Below are 18,639 nucleotides of genomic sequence, written 5' to 3'. Positions count from 1 at the left end.
TTCTTTATTTCTAACAATTATATCAGAAACACTAATTTTTTATAGACAACATAAAATATAATCATCATTTTAAAATATATGAGGTATAATTAATAATAACCTTTTAAATTATACCCTCAATACTTTAAAACTGATCAAGCAATCAAATTTTTTATGTATTTAAAATTTATACCTAACTATAGCTAGTAAAAGCTTGAAAAGGACCAGCTATAATTTTATGTACACACATGTACAACCAAAACGTTTCGTGCAGAACATTTGCTACTTTAGCTAAGCTATTAAATCGTCATAGCCATTTCATATTATCATTACTTTTATATGTTATATAAATTACAAAATATGAAAAAAGGAGAACGCGAAAGTTATCTTTCGTTCGAAAAGCGATGCAAAGCATGTGGCTTAAAATCTGACCATAAGCTTTTAATTTGCAAGTAATATACATCTAAATTAAAATAACCTGTTTTCTAAAAGATTTAATTTTAGCTCATCTAAAAAGTACGAGGCTAATAAGGCGTTGAAAAAAACAATTTTATCTGTCAACTTGTGACAGATTGTATGAGGGACACACAACCGTATATTTGTGTGTACTATTGAGGATTTAGATACAGTATTATAAGCATATGCATGCATAAATAATTTATTCCCTTGATCTTCTGTGCTTCTGTCTGTTACTCGCACCATTTTGGTAATAACAGTTTTTCTTTAAAAGTTTTGTCATTACTATCCCAATATGAGACGCGGCCTGAGCATATCAGAAATTCTCAAAAACCGAGAGCAGACTGTGCGTCCGTTGTCTTTTTTTTTCACTTATACTAAGGATTATGACTAACTTGTAGAAAATAGAAAAAACTTCAGGAAAAGGGTTTAGAAATTCAGAAGATAAATATTGAAAAGGTTTGCTATTTTTCACGCTTATAAAGTAACATGTTCATCTACTGATGCTGTATATAGATGAAAGAATATTTACAAAATTTCAGGGCAAACCTCGAAACTTTCGCAATAAAATATAGGGAGAGTATTAGCAAGGATCCAGCGTTACGGCAGTATTTTAATGAGCTATGTAATAAGATCGGTGCCGATCCTCTTGTTTCAAATCGCAGCTTTTGGGCAGAATTTTTAGGCATTGGTGATTTTTATTATAAACTTGCGATTCAAGTTATTCAAATATGTATTTTAAAACGCTCGGTAAGTGGTGGGTTGATAGAGGTCAATGAGGTGCTCAGACATCTCAGGAAGAAGCCAAAATTCAAGCAACAGCGTCTCAGTGAAGACGATATTGAACGGGCTATTAGAAAGGTTAAAGTTTTGAATGGTGGATTTGAGCTTGTTTTAATTGGCTCTCGTAAGATGATTCAATCTGTTCCTTATGAATTTAGTAGCGATCATAAATCAGTGCTTCTTATTTCTCAAGAAAAATATTATGTTACTTTGTCTTTGATCCGAGAAAGGCTATTTTGGGATAATCTAAGATCTGAGCACGTACTGAACTCTATGCTACAAGAAGGGCTCATTTGGATTGACCAGGTAGAGGGTCAGGAATTACAGTATTGGTTCACTAGCCTTTTTATAAGTGATTACAAAAACAAAAAATATCCTACAGTTTAGAGGTAGGTGTATTCTACTCAAAAACAGTGTATATAACAAAAATTATCAAACAATATAGAGCAGTCATAGAAGGTTTTTTATTATTTCGATGCAATTAAATATTGAGATTTATGTATAAATGAAAATAATACATGGGTTCGCTTTCACGAGCATTTCCAAGCAAGCAAGCACTTTGAACCGATACAAAGCGGAACGAGAATTTACGCGAAAATAGCCAATCTCTTTTTTATTGATATACACTATTTGCTAGCAGCAAATATTACCATTAATAAAAAATTTACTGGGTCACTGAAACATGCTTGGTTTTTAGTATTTTTGTATGTCAGCTGTACAAGTATGTTTATGTTTTAGTAATTTTGATGATTATCTAAGTATATGAACTGCCTTTTCTATCCTTCTAAGATTTTAGTTCGCAGTCAAAATTTACATAAAATTCATTCGATATTAATTCTTACATGTTTGGCTTTATTATCAAAATTGTTCATCGATTCGCAGACTAATTGAGTATTTTTTTAATGCCTGGACAAATGAAAATTTTAATTGGAACTACTCCCTTATGCCCTATACCTTGCAAATAAAATTTTTGATATAATATAGAAAATGCAATTAAATAATGGTTCAATTTAACTCGCTAGAATATGAATATCTTTTCATGACAAAATCAACTGTTCTAGGGTATATCTGATTTTTCTTTGTTTTGAGTCGTTAGATCGCAACTCTTAGCGTAGTCATGCAAGATCTATCGGTGTGATTAAGCTATTGTCCTATATGAGAAAATTATTTATTGATTGTCATGCTGTGTTAATTACTCGACATCCCTGTTCGATTGGTATACTGATCGAACCGTTGTTATTATCCTGCTCACTATCATAATATACCAAATAAAAACTATTTTCCTGTTCATTTTTGTCTTGTACTGAACGACTGTCACTATTTTGTTTATCGCTGTACAGTTCTCTAGTGGCCTTCGCTGTTTTGTCGACTGTCAGATTCTGTCAAATATATATTGTTTTTTTCATTATCACCCTGTGTTGAACAATACTCACTTCGTTCATTGCTATATTGAGTTGTGCAGTCAACATCGTCTTGTTCACCGCTGTGTTGTATTAGGTAATCGTCATCACTCTGCTCATCACTGTGCTGCGTTAAACGGTCAGTAACGTCTTGTTCGTCATGAGCTTGCGCTTTTTGGCATACAGAGTTGTCTTCTTCATGGGTAATTGTTGAAGATGTGAGGCTGTTTTCGTTGTCTTGAGTCACTTGGTCAACTATATCATGATCTGGAATCGATGAGGCATCTTCATTCTCATTTATATTACCAGTGTTGATATCTGGTTCGTCCTCAACTGAACTATTTTGGTCGACTTTTTGAGCATTTTGGGGCCCAGCTAATGAAATTTTCAAGAAGTAGGCTGGAAGTTCTGGGAAAACGGCAGGTGCTTCCGGAATTTTCCAATTTTTATACCAAGAAAATACATCTCTTCGTTCGAAGGCGCCTGTTGCACCTATGTTGTTATATAGAAGCCTTTGAATATCCATGCATACATTCCAAATTGGTTCATATGGATTTTCTAGTTTGATTGATGGAAGTTCCCAATCTGTGATATTCTTATTAGTCATAACCAAATCTCTAAATGCCAAATATCCATTGTATGTGAGGCCGTTTTTACAAAAGTTGATATATTTAATTTTTGAAGTACTTAACCCGAGGCATATAATCGAAAAAATTTTGTCTTTTAATAAATTGTCAGAAATGTTGAGTTCAATAAGAGATTGATTTTGACCTAGTGCATTTGCCAATTCTCTGATTGGGTCCAGGTCTTTGTTTAGCCCCTTGAACCCAGCGATAGATAGTACTTCCAGATTCACTTGGTCTGTTATAAACTCGACCAGCCTCAAGATTAGCTTACGGCTTCCATTCGCCGAAAAATTGTAATCGAGATAGAGCTTTTTCAAGTTCAAATTCAATGCATTGAGGATTTGAATACCTGAGTTTGGACTTAGGTTGTTGCGGCTTAAATCAAGGGTCGATAGGTTTCTTGCAATAGATAAAGAACCAGTAAATTTTACCAGATTATCAGTTCTTATAAAGTTTTCTAACTTAATACAAGAGCTTTGAGCAGATTCATCAAACGCCATTGAGTACAACCAATTAGAAAAAACATCCAAATCCATATTCGTATTTGAAAGGTTTAACACCCTTAGGTAGCGGGATCCAGGACAATCCTTGTATATACAAGATTGAGAAACATTTGAAAGGTCATTATTAGATAAATCTAGGAATTTTAGCTTGAGATGAAGTCTAATTGAAGGGAAAAAAGTAAGCCCATCTATACCTGTATTAGATAGGGCAATTCTTTTCAAGTTCGAGTAGCTTGCAACCTTAGATAGCCATGCGTTGAAAATATTAGAAACTTTTCCAGTGAAATAATTACCACTTAAATCTATTTCCTCCAAACTAAGCGAAAATGGCCAATTAGCTTGAAAGCTGTAAATAAGTAACAGTAGTTTTTTTTCAGATAGGTGGCAGTTTGCCAGCCCCAGTACTCTCATAGGTGATTTAAGTTCTCTTATGGCGTCTGTTAGACTTAAAAATGAAGAATCTTCAAATTTGGTTCCAGAAATATCTAAAATTTGGATCTGGTGATGAATGTTTAGCCTCAGAGCTACACTCAGGTCAGAAGAGTAGAATGCATCTGAATTTCGAACAACTATTTTTTTCAAGGTCTTGTTGTATTTGATTGCCTCAGCGAGAGCTTGTATAATTTGCTTATGAATAAGATTTTCACTTTTGATAGAGGTGAAATGGGTGTTGTACTTGAGAGATTTTCCAAGAGATATCAAATCAAAGATCATATTACCACAAGATTTGATCCCAGGGCATAGAAATAAGTCTAGTTCTGTTGTGTTGTTTTCATATAGTTTTTCAATGTGATTCGTAAGCGCAGGGTTCGCAGGTACTCTGTTGGCAGAAGAGACACTCCAGTAGATATACTTGAACACATCAACCGGATCTCTTTGGCATTTCAAAGACAGTAATTTCCTGTTGCTATTTAAAAACCAAATTAGATTATCCAGATGTGTAACAAAAAATAATTGTTTTATTGCGTACATTATATCTGAATTAGTAAAAACAGCGTATTCTGGATCAGCATTGTATGTAATTATATTGATTATTTCTAAAATAGCGTTAATAATGGCATCCATATTCTGTGATTTTATAGTTACTAAAGTCGTATTTTCTATATTCAATATATTGTAGTCCTGCTCGAATGTCCGCTTTGGATTTTTAAAGCGAAGATCTAAGTAATCAGCCTCAGAATCAATTTCCATCAATTGCTGGAAAAAAAATTCACTTTGAATCTAGACATCCAGTTACGTATCGTAGCCAAAAAAACATGTTTCAATGTTAGCACTGTGATCAAAATAGTATAACGTCTCACGATATAATATAACTTCTACTTATATTAATGCTGCTTACAAATGGTAACTTCTGCAGAAAACTGCGTTTGAAAAATACCAATTTGAATTTGGTAACAACGATAATTTTTGGTGAAGATTTACAGGACTCTTTTTTAAACTCCTTTTTATCGCGATTGTAGATAATCCCATCTACTTTTTGCATGAGTATGATTTGATCGAATGTTCTTTTGTCATTGGCAAAGTGTTCATTGATATGGGCTATTTAGTAAATTGTTAGTTAGTAACAATGCAGGTTACATGGTTGTCCTATTGTCGTTAGAGTAATCAGTTTGCACATACCTCTTTCTGCAAGAGTCAGATCTGACATCGATTTGTTCTAGTTCTAGTGAGATAGATATATCGCACAGGCAGATAATAAAAAATGCTCAATTTTTTCTTAATGCGGATAATAAAAATATACTGTAATATAATATGAAAAACTGCAGTAGTGTTTGAAATAATTGTAATAATACTTTCGGAAATAGTGTCTCATACGATTTGGTCATGAGCAATATAAGGATGTTCGTTTCAAATTTTGTTTAGAATTACGCATTGTTTTTTTGTCTTATCTAATAGCCATGCTTTCTGTTCTAAATTATTATGATAAAACTTTACAAAATTTACCAAGGACTATTTATCAAGCAAATTCCAAACCATATTGTTAATCCCAATTCACATTTTGAAATGATGCAATTACTTAATCATTTTGGCTGGTATATGTGAGAATTGAAATTATAATTTTTGTATAGCTACCGTTTACACTATAGCCACATGCATTTTTCTAGATTTGATACATTCTATACTTTGCATGATTTTTCAAGTGAATTTTGACAATACCAGCTTTCTTGGCATTTTCGTTGTACAGGAACTAAAACCCTTCTTGGCACTTATTTTCAATTGGCAGAACTGAAAGTTATATTCTAAGTTGAGTGTATACAAAAACAGGATTGAGACTCGATATCGCATTAATTACCTCTGGTTTTTAAAAAACCGATATTGAAGCATTTACAAATTACCGATGATGAAGCAATAATATCAAGGTTTTAAATTGTTTATAAGGTGTCCAGTTTATATTATCGTGTTCCTTTTTGAAACAAATTTATATAATTTCCTATATCTCTATTTATATTTGCATAATTTAAACACCTTATTCAAATATATTGCATAAAGACGTCTCTTTTTATCACTCATTTTATGAAACATTAGATCTCGGTTATAAAAAAATACTGTTGTTTGTTTGTCAGTTTCATTATTCTTTATTCAGCGTGTGTTTGATCATTATCCATTCTCTGCAGCTGATCTTTGGGCCACAGGATAGGATATAGTTATTAAGTTTAATAACTTGACCATGACAAAAAAAAATATACATAGCAAGCGTTATAGGCTTAGTAAGCGTAGCAAAGTTAAAAAGCTTCAAAAGGCCAGGAATATACTCTTGGAGAAAGTCGTGAGCCATGCTGCTAAAAATCTCAGCCTCCAAACCAATCACGAATCCTGTAGGTTATTTTATCTATATATGTTCGGCTACATTATTATCCGAGTACTAACCTTTAGTAATGGCAGTCGAGAAATTAAGTACTCTACGTTCCACATTACCTAGCAGGTTTAAAATGGTAATAGATGAAGTTCAGAATCCGGACGTTATGAATAGTGTCAACTAAAATTAGATCTAGAAGCAGTAATGTATTATGCTTTGTGGGCGTTCTTCTTAGCCACACTACCCTCCCATAAGACCGCTATCACTAAAAAATTGACCAACTCAAGCAGATACTATTACATAATGTCAGGTTTTGCAGTTCAGTATATCAAGTACAAGAATGCTAAGTTTGATGATAAAAAGTTTCAGTAGCTTATTCTTTGACATCGATATCTCATTTTTTTATTAAGTTCGATCTTTTATTGAAAGCTGCCAGCTTTAAATAAGCCCAGTTTAATTGTCAATCGTGCTAGTTGTTTCCCACGAATATCTCGTAAAATTACTACAAAAATGCCCGCTATTCAGGTCTAAACCTTCTGCTCTTTCTATAAATTTTCATCGAAGTTTTCTTGTCGGTGTTTAATTTGTATTGTAGATTTTGAAGTTTTGAATCATCTCCTTTTTGCAATTGAAATAAGTAAAAATCATTTTTGACCAATCGTCGGTCTTGTGCTATTTTCCGGTTTAATAGGGCCTTCTGTGAAATTGTGGCAGTAGAAACTGTTAGTCCAGCGCCTCCAAGTGCACGCTTATGACCGCGGGGTGCAACAACTGTCCATCCCTCGGCATCTTCTGTCGTTGCCAGTTGGTCTTCAATTTTCCTTTTTTTATTTACATTATAGTCATATTTTGCTAGCTCAATGTCGGCTTTAGCCTGAAGCTGATTCTCATCTATTATGTACTTTCTACGCCATTCATCTAAATAGGATTTGATGGCCAATGACTCGGTTTTTCGGATAGAGTTGAATTTTCCGTATACAGACATGATATTAAGGTCTCGTATTGCAAATTCGAAAGATTCTACATCACCAAACACTATCAAGGCACATTCACTATGTTTCGATGGCTCAAATTCATCCTAAAAAAGTAAGCCAGTTCCATTTATGTAGAGAATAAGTCAGTCCTGTGTAAATATATATATTTCTATAAAGTTACCAAAATTTTACAGCTTCATCTATTTTTTAAAAACCCTTATGTACTATAATGTTACGCTGCAGTTTTTCAAGTTCCAACTGCAAAAACTTAAGTTGTGATGGTGCCGGTGCGTGGTCTAAATTTCCAATATTTATTGGCGCTTTATTTTGTAGAATATTCGTCATTGCACTATTTAAACCGGAGAGCAGATTTGCGTTGTCTGACCCATCTAAATCCTCAGATCCTAGGCTGTTCAATCCAGAAATTGAAGCATACTTTAGTTAAACAGTTTTGTCAACTATTGTCAAGAAATAAATCCAGACTTTATTTGTCTAGAAATAGGCTATGTAGTTGAAGTGAGTGGGTCGCATACATTATTTCTTCGATCAAGCCGCACTGTCCAAATATATCAATTAAATCTTTTTCTGAGCAGCCTGGCCATAGGTTTCTGACATATATAGTTCTATAGTCTCTTTCTTGGTTGACCTCATTTTGAGTAGAGTCTTTTGTATTTGTTGTAATAGAATGGCAACTACGATACTTATATGGTCGGAAATAAAGGCATCCTAATAACAGGGGGGTTAAATTGATAGGAAGGGCATAAAAAGCACTAAAAAATGGTAGCTTTAATGAATTTTCATCCATGCTGCATGCTTTGAACTTTGCTACTTTAATAAAAGAAATTTTAGAAACAAAAAATTCTATTTACTTGCTTCTAGGCTGTGCCATTTATACACGCAGTTACACAATCAATTTTTTATACCCTTTTATCCGAGTGTTCGGAGTATGAAACGGTTTTCATTTTTTGTACCTAAAAAATATTGGCGTAGATGATTTGGGATAAATTTAGGCAATCCAAAAGCAAATAGTCAAATCCTAATTTCAGCGTGGTATAGTCCAAAAAATAAATTCAGAGAAAATATGAAAAATCATCTTTTCTATCTTTACACAAAAACCGATTTATTTCCTAACTTTCTTACCGGAAATAAGTGTGTGTATGTTTCAATATATTCATAGGATTACCTATAATCTAAAAAAGCTTTCAAATGGTTACAAAAAATAGCCTGAATTGCTGCTATTTCTGTCGTGAACTAGACAAAAAATTTTTATAATACCTTATTTACATTAAAAATTTTTAGTCAACGATATCTCAAAGCCCAAATTGATACCACCATGATGTATATCAATTAAACAAATAAACTGCTTCAGCAGGAAAAGTTCAAATTACAATAGCGTCTTTCTATGGATTCTTGACGCGGCAATTTTTCCAAGTTAATATTTTTCTAAATTGCCTATCTCATTTTAACTGATTCCTAAGCCGTGTTCTTTTTTGTCCTGTTTGCGTATTAGAAGAGATTTTGTTAGACCTAAATGTATTATTATTTTTACATTTTCTGTTTGTCTAGTTTTTTATTATTAGATTTAGCTTTTGTTAAACTGAAGCCCTTTTGTTATGTTTCAAAATCAGTAAAAAGACTATAAAAATGTCTTAGAGAGAAGGTCAGTATTATCCTGAAATTACGCTGAATAGGGGACCATTGATTAAAAATAAGAGACGGTTTTACACAATAATAACTTCCAAGCTCAGATTGCTATTATAATGTACAAGCTAGAAAATAAAGTATCTCTTGGCGATTAGTAGAATCTACTCAAATTATCTCTAATTATTCTCTAGAAACCCTTTCTTAAGTAGGTAACCGATATTTAACATTGTGCATACTAGAAGCAACGATTATCAAAATATTGGTTTGGAAATCAAAAAAGGTATATGATTTTTTTATTATATCTTCCGCTTTTTTAATCTAGAATATGCTGCCGTGTGCTCGTTCGTCTCGCCACGTTTTTCGGAAAAAAAAGCACACTCTATGCTTGAAGTCTAGACTACAGTACTTCAATTTCCCTGTATCAAGCGAAATTCTATGGACTTCCAATCTTAAATTACATCAACTGTTCATTTCCCACCACCTGCAAAGTCAAAATTCTTCTTTTTCGTCATGCCGCAACCTTCTCTCTGGTGAGTCTCAAAAAATTCAGACATCAGATATACCTTGTGTCGAACAAAATCAAAAAGTACTTGGATGTTCTGAAGAAGGATCCTACGTAGCCAATGAATACGATTTTGTGAGAACTAAAGACCAAAAGGGTAGGTTAATCATACCTGTATAGTATAATTTTTTCTAACTTTTTTTTACCATTCTTAACAAGATCATGGCTTGACTAGCCTCAAAGTCCGAGAACACCTAAACTCTATCCTAAATACACAGGAGAAGAACTGGATTATGCGGTTGGCGATCAAACTCTTTTTCCGATCTGTCAGCTATAATGTTGTAGGCCAGTTTTTATATTCTATTTCTAAGTATCAAAGTGAACGCGTAGAATGGCTTCAGTTTGGGATTCCTCGTTCTTTTGCATCTTGGTTTTCAGTATCAATTATTCATGTTTGGATGATACTTGTTCGCATTCGCAAAATAGAGGATGAACAGATTTCCCGTGCTTTGGCCCAACGTGTCATAGACGCTTTTTTTTTAGACATCGAACGCGGTATTGTTCGAAAAACACATGTCACCAATCCTATCATTTTAGGGAAATCAAACAAGCAATTTTTGCGCTCCTATTATGGATCAATGACCGCTTACGATGAGACCTTGGTAAATGGAGATCCTACTCTTGCCGATGCTTTATACAGAAATCTGTATGGTTTGGACATCTCTTCTGCCTCTTGTCAAGAGATAGAAGGCCTGGTTCAATACATTAGGAGAACTCTACATAAATTGGACAATTTAAGCAATGAGACTTTCCTTTCAGGTAATTGGTGTTGGAATGAACCTCCGAGCCCAAGTTCACCTTTGTCTTCTCTTTAGTGCTATTATTATGGCCATCCCACCATTAAAATAATTCTATAACTGAACACTGAATTATATTCAACTAGGTTCTTCTCCGCATATTTTCCATCTGGCAATGGTTTTCATTCAATTTCTTTTGACTGAATGGTAAATATTCGCAATTTTGTTTAGCCCCCCAATTCAAAGTCAGCTTGGTAACCTATTTTTTAGATACCTACCTAGACACATCCTTTCAGTCATTTACCACTACATTTCATTTACCTGAAACAGACTGTGTATGAATTCAGAACATTTTTTGTGAGAACGATTTGAGTTTCTTTGCTACATATATTGACTCAAGATACGATGACATTTTTTTGTTCATTTCACAAGCATTTTTTCCACCTGATCCTTGAAAGAATAGATAATCATTTCGTTTCATATAGTATATGTCTATGTATTTATAATCTAGTTTCGTTGTGTCGATTAGCAACTTTAAATTCTTTTTATAATATATTAAGACAGTTGTTTGAATGAACCTTTTAATAGCTTCGGCTAATAGTAATTCAATAAATTCATATTCTAATCAGCTTCTATTACTGAATGCATGCATGATCTATATATTCAACCCGCCTTTGTTCAGCTTCAAATGACGCTCAAATTCTTTTACAATCTAGCTATTTGTAGCTATTTTTGACTCATCTTTTGAAATGTATTTTGTTTTACTGCCTCAACACACATGGTACACATAAAAATAGCCTATTTGACCCTTAAGTTTTAATGTTGTGAGCATGATGATATCCTTTTTTCATTTTACTCTTTTTTGGAGATAGATGCATTTCCCCGTCGGTTCTTGAATATGTTTCCTGCGGCTAGCTGTCCAAATAATTCATTAATCACAGCACCTTGTCCAGGTATCTCTTTCTTAGTGTCATCTATTCCAGCTGCTGATCTCTTGACTCTTACATCGCCCTTATTGGCTTTCTCCTGGGCTAGTCGAGCAGCTTCAATCTTTGCGACAGCATCTTCTATAGCCTTGACAAAGTCAATAAAAAATGAAAAGAATTCATCTGGACCAAGTTTTTTAGGATCTTCCACAAAATATAAAACAGTCTGTTCATATTGGGACTGCATAGTTGCAAAATCTTCGTTCATTTTTGCTACTTCCGGCTCTATTTTAGCTATGAACTCATTGATTTTTGTATGGAAAGAATCATCATCTCCTGCCTTCTGAACAGAGTTCACACTTGACTTCACTTGTTCTAGTTCTTTGTTTAATTTACTCAATTCACCTTGGAGTTGCTGCAAATTAACTCTTCGTGCAGAATCAGTAGATTCAATTTCTTTGCCCACACTCAACAAATCTGGATTTTTTTTTTGGCAAAGCTCTACCAAGACAGTTAGCAGACTACATCGATTATCAGTAGTTTTAGCTTCAGTTAGTTTTTTTAAGTCGTTCAGCTTAAAGCCCCAAGCTTGACCTTTATTCTTGCCAGCATTCAAAAAATTACCGACATGTAATATAATCTCAAAAAGTTTTTTTAGCTTGAGACTTTCCTTAACCTCTTTACAGGCTACAATAACACTGGCAATATCAGGTTTGATTTCAGATTTTTTGCCTTCGTATTCAACCTTAAAACGAAATGCTTTTATGCGAGTTAACAAATTAGGCACATTATTGATTTCGTAAACAAATTGCTCAGCTGATGCTAATTTGCTTAAAATGCCACCTGAGGAAATATAATCAGTTACTTGTGATATATCATCTGGTGTAGGCCAAACAGAGGTAAATGTGGAGAGCTGCTGAGGCATGATGATACTTTCGTCTAAGTTTTGAATAGCCAATGCAACCTGCGAGTTCTTGTATTGTTTGAAGCCATTGATAAATATCGAAAGATTTTGTGATATTTTTGGATCCATCAAAGATATAGGACCTTCCTTTTTTTTCTCTTCAGAGGAAGATACTGGAACAGATTTTTTGGTTTCGTGTAAAGCAAATTGCGTTTCTAAATAATCGTAGTCAATTTCAAACCCTTCAAGTTCTAAGGGAAAAGTTGCAAAAAAGCTGTTTGCAACCTTTGCCTCAGTAAGATTGGTCCACTGGAAGTTTCTAACTTTGGCTTTAGGTTTAACTTCTGGACGTAGGCGTGGAGTCACTGGAGCTCTCATCCCCATAGGTGGTGGTGGTGCACCAGGAGCAGGTGGTGGTGGTGGTGCACCAGGAGCAGGTGGTGGTGGTGGTGCACCAGGAGCAGGTGGTGGTGGTGGTGTACCAGGAGCAGGTGGTGGTGGTGGTATATCAGATACAGAAGGTAGGGGTAGTTCACCAGGTACAGAAGACGACTCTGATAAATGAATGATTGCCTCAATATCGGTTAATTCAGGTGATTTTGCCAATATCTGTTTTAGGCCAGATTCAAGATTACTTACTTGATTTTTCAAAGCTAAATTTTGTGCTTCCAAAGATTTTATTTTTTCATTTAGCTCAGCTATATTTTGATCAGGTTTTGATTGTAACTGAGTTTCGTATTCGCCAATTTTGGTTTTGAGATTATTGATTTCTTCAAGCTTTTCTGCTGCTTCAATGCTTTTCGTTTTTATCTCCAGTGTCATCTTATTGATAGTAGCTTCAAGCTCTTCTATCTTTTTTTCCAGCGGAAGAATGTTCTGTATTTCTGATTTACTGGACTCAATCAACTGTACTAGTATAGTTTTAATTTCAGGAGGAGTTTTAGCTTTTAGATCAGAAATAAAGCCAACAATTTTTGAAATAACTAGCCATTTTTGTATAGCTGGTTTGTTATCATCTTCATCTAGACGGATAGAGATAAGATTTCTAAGTATATTGGCAAAATATTTTGAAATATCTGCGTCTTTGACTATAATTTTGATTCGCTGAAAAACAGCATCTATATCATCTAGTTTCAAGTCTGAAACGTGACTAAATCTCATTTTGTAAGCTTGTTCATCTGCCTCTTTTTCTTCATCATAATGTTGTAGTTGGAGTTCTAATTCTGGCGATTCTGTATATTTCAATGAGTCCAAAATGGCGTCGATGTTGAAGCCTTCAAGCATTGATCTCATAAACGTTCTCGATTCAATGTTATCTGGGGTATTGCATATAGCATTGATGAAAGTCACGAGGACCACGGTGAATCTAATGTCCTCAGACTCTTTGATAGATGTAACTATTAGTTCTATTCCTGTCGTTTCACCATCTAGAGAGGTTATAGCATCTATAACCTTTTTATAGCCTCCAGGCACAATAGCTGCTACACTCAGGAGTTTTATACATTGAGATCGAATAGAATAACTCAGTTCTTTCCTTGGGACCATTTCGGCCAAAAGTCTTAATACATTTGGCTTAGAGATGACTATGTCGAGCCCTACATTATTATCCATAATAGCTGTGTAACAATCAACAACTGCTTTAACAGTATAATCTTGTTCATCCGTAATTGAATGGTTATCAGTAATCAATTTATCAACAATGTCAGCAAGGAGATCCAAACCACCTTGACTACTAAATTCTTTAATCCAACTTACTAATTCATGAGATAGACGGATCGTCAATAGTTTCAAGTTTTCCATAGTAGGTTCTGTTTCAAGCAATTTAATCCAATACTTTGGATGCTGGTCTAAAGTCGTTCTCGATGTTTCTCTTTCTAAGTCTACTAATTTTTTTTGCAAAATAAGATCGTATTTATTTTTGTTTGGTAGAGCGAGCATGTTGGCACGAGCCTCTTCTTTAAGGCCCATGTCATCTAGCAAATGATCAAAAATTGCGTTTAAGCGTTCTACGGATATAGGTATATCCTTCGTAAATTTGGATGCAGTAGAGCCAAATTTCGTAGAATCACTCAAACTTGGATCAAATATTAAAGCAAGTTGAATTTTAACCAGATTTGACAAATTGTACCATACTGGATTGTTATTATTTTCCTTTATGTCTATAAAATTGATGCATGATGACACTAATATTTTATCTTTGCTATCCAATATCGCTATAAAAATTATTAGTTGTTTTATGTTCGAAACATCACAGGGGTTAGTTTACTCTCATAACTAGAACACATGCCATCCAAAAGGTATCAATAACTAGTATTATTAAACCGTGGGTAATGAACATTATGGTTTGCTTGAAGAATCTAAAAATTAAAACACTGTACCACTTACCGATCTCAAGGACATCATCTAAATTTTGAACCAAAATGCCTAACACTTCATTGAATACTGAATCTTTTCTACGCTTTGTTCTGTATTGTTTCCCATTTATATTGATTCTTATTGAGTGACTTTTACCTAAGATGATACATGTTAGAACTACACATTACAACCAAGCTGATTGATACGAGTAAATTAAATGCTTTAGTACTACCTTGTGGTACACCTTGTATAGCTAAAACAGAGAGCTTATACTGAGGCATGAGAGAATATCAAGGTTGATTGAAAAGAGAATGAAATAACAAATATTCTTGTTGTATTGCGTGTGATTAAAAATATTATTTTACAAAAATTTCATTTGCACTTGTGGCAAACGAAAGGCTTAGAACTTATAAAAATACTTGTCCTCTATAATATATAGTCTTTACCTGAATTTTCTAGTGGTGATTATAGTGAACGTGTGTTTGGTTTTTGATATGTCAGTTCTTCCTATACTTAAATTTAGTCTTTTCAATCAGGAATATTTTTTTTTTCTGATATTTTGTATATTGATTTGCTTGCTCGAATGCTGTGATATTGATAAAAATGCAACTACAGACAGCTGTCTTATTCAAAATTCTAGTATAAGTAATGGTAAGGCTATTTGTATATTTTTTGAATTTATATAGTTCATATCTAACTATAAACTTAGAATACATTGTTTCGTTTTATTCTTATATGAAATCGCACGAACAAAATAGAATCATATTTTCTATATTGGGAAATCATTGTTGGAAATCAGTTATTCGTTCTAACCCTAGCTTATCTCTTCCCAGCGACTTCGCCCTTGTACATGTACGCTTCTAAAAATTTTGGTTTTGATTTAGAATTGTCAAAATAATAATAGCTGACTAATGCCTTATATAAGATCGGAGAGTGTTATAAAGATGCTCTTGCTATGCTTTCCACTTCACCACATATTCGTAGCGTGGTTCCTCATATGATTCTCTCTATATCTCTAAATCAAGTCTTAAATAAGAGAAATTCTTCAGACAGTCTTAAATCAAGTATTCGTATTCGAGATCCAGAGCGAAAATTTGCAACAGACTCCAATAAAGATAATAATGATAGAGATTTATTCTCGGATATAGTCAGTGCTAGTATTCCAGAACTTGTTGGAGCCAATCGTCTTTGGGAGAAAGGTGTTACCGGAAAGGGTATTAAAGTGGCGGTTTTTGACACAGGTGTTTCAGATAGGCATCCTTATTTCGAACATATCATTGAGAGGACAGATTGGACAGGTGAACACATCACATATGATGTAAACGGCCATGGTACATTTATTGCAGGAGTAATTGCGAACAAAAATAAGCAATGTCCAGGGATTGCTCCTCATGCAGAAATTTACTCCTTTCGTATTTTTAATACCAAAAATTTATCTTATACTTCTTGGTTTTTGGATGCTTTTAACTATGCTATCAATAAGAAAATTAATATTATTAATCTATCGATTGGTGGTCCAGATTTTCTAGATGAGCCTTTTGTTGAGAAAATTCGGGAGCTGAGTGCAAATAACATTATTGTTGTATCTGCCGTTGGAAATGAAGGCCCTACCTATGGTACTGTGCTTAACCCTGCAGATCTACCTGATGTCATTGGGGTAGGGAGCATCAGTTGCAAAAACAGGGTTTCTTCTTTTTCATCTAGAGGAATGACTACAGGGCCACTACCTTTTGGCTCCGGGATAGCTAAGCCAGATATTTTAACTTATGGAAGCTCAGTGAAAAGTCCTTCTATGGATGGAAATTGCATGGTTCTTTCTGGAACGAGCGTTTCTTCGCCCATTATTTCTGCTTCAATTGCCTTACTTGCAAGCTCTTTACCTGAAAACACTAGATGGCATATTCTCAACCCGGCTAGCATAAAACAAATACTCACCTACACGTCTGATAGGCTTGATAATACTAGCATTTTTGAACAAGGTTCCGGAAAGCTCAATTTACTGTCATCATACAATTTTCTTGTCTCGCATGTGCCGCATATTTCATTTTTACCGTCTGTCCTAGATTTTACTGACCATTCCTACATGCGGCCATATTCAGCACAACCGATGTATTATTCTGCGCAGCCTATTATTTTCAATATTACAATATTGAATAGCCTAGGCGTTTTCGGAACTATATCTGAAAATCCAATTTGGATACCTGGAGAAAATGGACATTATCTTAATCTTTCCTTTGCTTATTCAGATCACATCTGGCCGTGGTCTGGTTGGTTTAGTGTTTATTTTAGCGTGCTACCAACGGCAGCCTTTATAGATACAATAGCTCAAGGAACAATTTGCGTAACCTTTGATCTTTTTCCGTCTCCCCAGGCTACCCATACATTTCAAAAGGTTCAGCTTCCAGTTAAAGTCAAAATTGTGCCTACTCCTCATCGCACTCAGAGAATTCTTTGGGATCAATTCCATAATATTAACTATCCTCGTGCCTACGTTCCTCATGATTCACTGTCGTCAAAAGATGCATTTGATCGGAATGGTGACCACCCTTATACTAATTTTCATAACGTCTATTATCTGCTACGTAAAAATGGCTATTACTTAGAAATACTTAACATGCCCTTCACTTGCTTCGAAGCAAGTTTATATAGTACTATTTTGATAGTTGATCCAGAAGAGGAGTTTTTTGCTGATGAAATTGAAAAACTTAAGATAGACTTAAAACAAAATGGTTTATCTCTTGCCTTGTTTGCAGACTGGTATGACGAGAATGTTATGAGGGAAAAATCTTATTTCGATGATAACATGAAGCATTGGATAAATCCTATCACAGCAGGATCTAATATACCAGCAATCAATCAGCTGTTACTAGACTTTGACATACAACTAGGAAACAACGTTTATATAGGCCATATTAAAATAGCATCTCAAATGACTTACTATGCTTCAGGAACATCAATAGCACGCTTTCCAAAGAACGGTGTTCTATACTTTTTTAGCCTCATAGATGAATCAAAAAGGTATTTGCATAAGAAGCGCGTCAAGGCTACTGTCCCGGTACTTGGCCTTTATTCAATTCCTTCATCGAAAGATGTCAATGGAGGCTTCGGGCGAATTGCAATTTTTGGCGATTCATCATGTTTAGTATCATCTTTCCAAGATTGTTTATTGCTTTTCAGTAGTATTTTAGAGTACGTATTAAATTTGAAGTCAACGTATAGCATGAATTTCTGAAATGTTTAAAACAAATTCAGTTATTTGAATATATGACTATCATTTACCAACATTACAGGATGTCTTCTAATATAGTTTTTATTAACATGACATGTCATTAGCTTCACTTCTAAAGGGATATCTCCTGCTCTCTCAATACCAGGAACAATTCTTGTCGAGGATTTTATACATGACATCGTATCTTTACCTCAACGAATACCTGGGAACCGCCATTTTCTATATAGCAAATTGTCTGGATCAAAGCCAAATTGTAGTGTCACAGTGATGAAAAATGACCTTCTAGAAAAATCTAATTTAGAAGCTGTTTTATAGAAAATTTTATGGTAGTACTCAAGAGCTGCGGTATTTTTTTTTTCTACAAGGACAAAAAAATATCAATCTACCAAACAATCGCAATTTTCTATCTGTCTGCCAAACAATTTATTTTATGCTGTCTGGTACAGGCATTTTTTTAATTCTTTGGTATTTTAAGTACAAAAAAGTTCAACATAGAATATATGTATAAGTGTACGTTTTTTTGATAACTTTAAACAGCATCATCAATATACCTTTGCCAGTCTGACCTTTATCATTCAGTTTATATAACACTTTTTATGTAATACAATTAAAATAGTATTCAAAGTTATCTTTTGATCCTCAAAAAATTTATAAGAATTTGTCTAAATTCATTAAGCTGGATTCATTTTACTTCAAATTTTTATATAGCTACAAATTGTAATTTTTTCCATTTACCTGCCTTTAGAAATCTGTCTCGCGTGTGT

General features: G+C 34.1%; 5 protein-coding genes and 2 long non-coding RNA genes across 7 annotated transcripts; 4 read left to right on the top strand and 3 right to left on the bottom strand.

The window, feature by feature from the left end:
• The first annotated feature begins 552 nt into the window (after window positions 1-552).
• Window positions 553-1,585, top strand: LOC126324551 (uncharacterized). Its single transcript, XR_007559875.1, has 3 exons — window positions 553-781; window positions 844-894; window positions 952-1,585. It is a non-coding gene; the product is annotated as an uncharacterized LOC126324551 (long non-coding RNA).
• A 642-nt stretch (window positions 1,586-2,227) lies between these two features.
• Window positions 2,228-5,445, bottom strand: LOC126324498 (uncharacterized). The gene is made up of 4 exons (XM_049994997.1): window positions 5,368-5,445; window positions 5,087-5,286; window positions 4,718-4,968; window positions 2,228-4,654 (listed from the first exon to the last, which is right to left on the bottom strand). The coding sequence occupies exons 1-4, from the start codon at window positions 5,393-5,395 to the stop codon at window positions 2,563-2,565; spliced, it is 2,571 nt and encodes an 856-aa protein (XP_049850954.1). The 5' UTR covers window positions 5,396-5,445; the 3' UTR covers window positions 2,228-2,562.
• Window positions 5,446-6,281: 836 nt separating this feature from the next.
• Window positions 6,282-6,928, top strand: LOC126324519 (uncharacterized). Its single transcript, XR_007559866.1, has 2 exons — window positions 6,282-6,563; window positions 6,631-6,928. It is a non-coding gene; the product is annotated as an uncharacterized LOC126324519 (long non-coding RNA).
• LOC126324518 (uncharacterized) lies at window positions 6,921-8,356 on the bottom strand. Its single transcript, XM_049995026.1, has 3 exons — window positions 8,052-8,356; window positions 7,744-7,927; window positions 6,921-7,622 (listed from the first exon to the last, which is right to left on the bottom strand). Exons 1-3 carry the CDS (start codon window positions 8,321-8,323, stop codon window positions 7,062-7,064), a joined length of 1,017 nt encoding a protein of 338 aa, XP_049850983.1. The 5' UTR covers window positions 8,324-8,356; the 3' UTR covers window positions 6,921-7,061.
• Window positions 8,357-9,304: 948 nt separating this feature from the next.
• LOC126324536 (uncharacterized) lies at window positions 9,305-10,673 on the top strand. The gene is made up of 2 exons (XM_049995047.1): window positions 9,305-9,821; window positions 9,884-10,673. Exons 1-2 carry the CDS (start codon window positions 9,488-9,490, stop codon window positions 10,537-10,539), a joined length of 990 nt encoding a protein of 329 aa, XP_049851004.1. The 5' UTR covers window positions 9,305-9,487; the 3' UTR covers window positions 10,540-10,673.
• Window positions 10,674-11,025: 352 nt separating this feature from the next.
• LOC126324497 (formin-A-like) lies at window positions 11,026-14,964 on the bottom strand. The gene is made up of 3 exons (XM_049994996.1): window positions 14,879-14,964; window positions 14,677-14,802; window positions 11,026-14,504 (listed from the first exon to the last, which is right to left on the bottom strand). Exons 1-3 carry the CDS (start codon window positions 14,925-14,927, stop codon window positions 11,314-11,316), a joined length of 3,366 nt encoding a protein of 1,121 aa, XP_049850953.1. The 5' UTR covers window positions 14,928-14,964; the 3' UTR covers window positions 11,026-11,313.
• Window positions 14,965-17,056: 2,092 nt separating this feature from the next.
• Window positions 17,057-18,190, top strand: LOC126324535 (membrane-bound transcription factor site-1 protease-like). Its single transcript, XM_049995046.1, has 2 exons — window positions 17,057-17,835; window positions 17,980-18,190. Exons 1-2 carry the CDS (start codon window positions 17,261-17,263, stop codon window positions 18,188-18,190), a joined length of 786 nt encoding a protein of 261 aa, XP_049851003.1. The 5' UTR covers window positions 17,057-17,260.
• The last annotated feature ends 449 nt before the right edge of the window (window positions 18,191-18,639 follow it).

Source organism: Schistocerca gregaria, unplaced genomic scaffold, assembly GCF_023897955.1.
Source record: "Schistocerca gregaria isolate iqSchGreg1 unplaced genomic scaffold, iqSchGreg1.2 ptg000888l, whole genome shotgun sequence".
Lineage (NCBI taxonomy): Eukaryota > Metazoa > Arthropoda > Insecta > Orthoptera > Acrididae > Schistocerca > Schistocerca gregaria.
The sequence above is the reverse complement of the archived record's forward strand: the minus strand, read 5'-3'. Positions and strand labels throughout refer to the sequence as shown.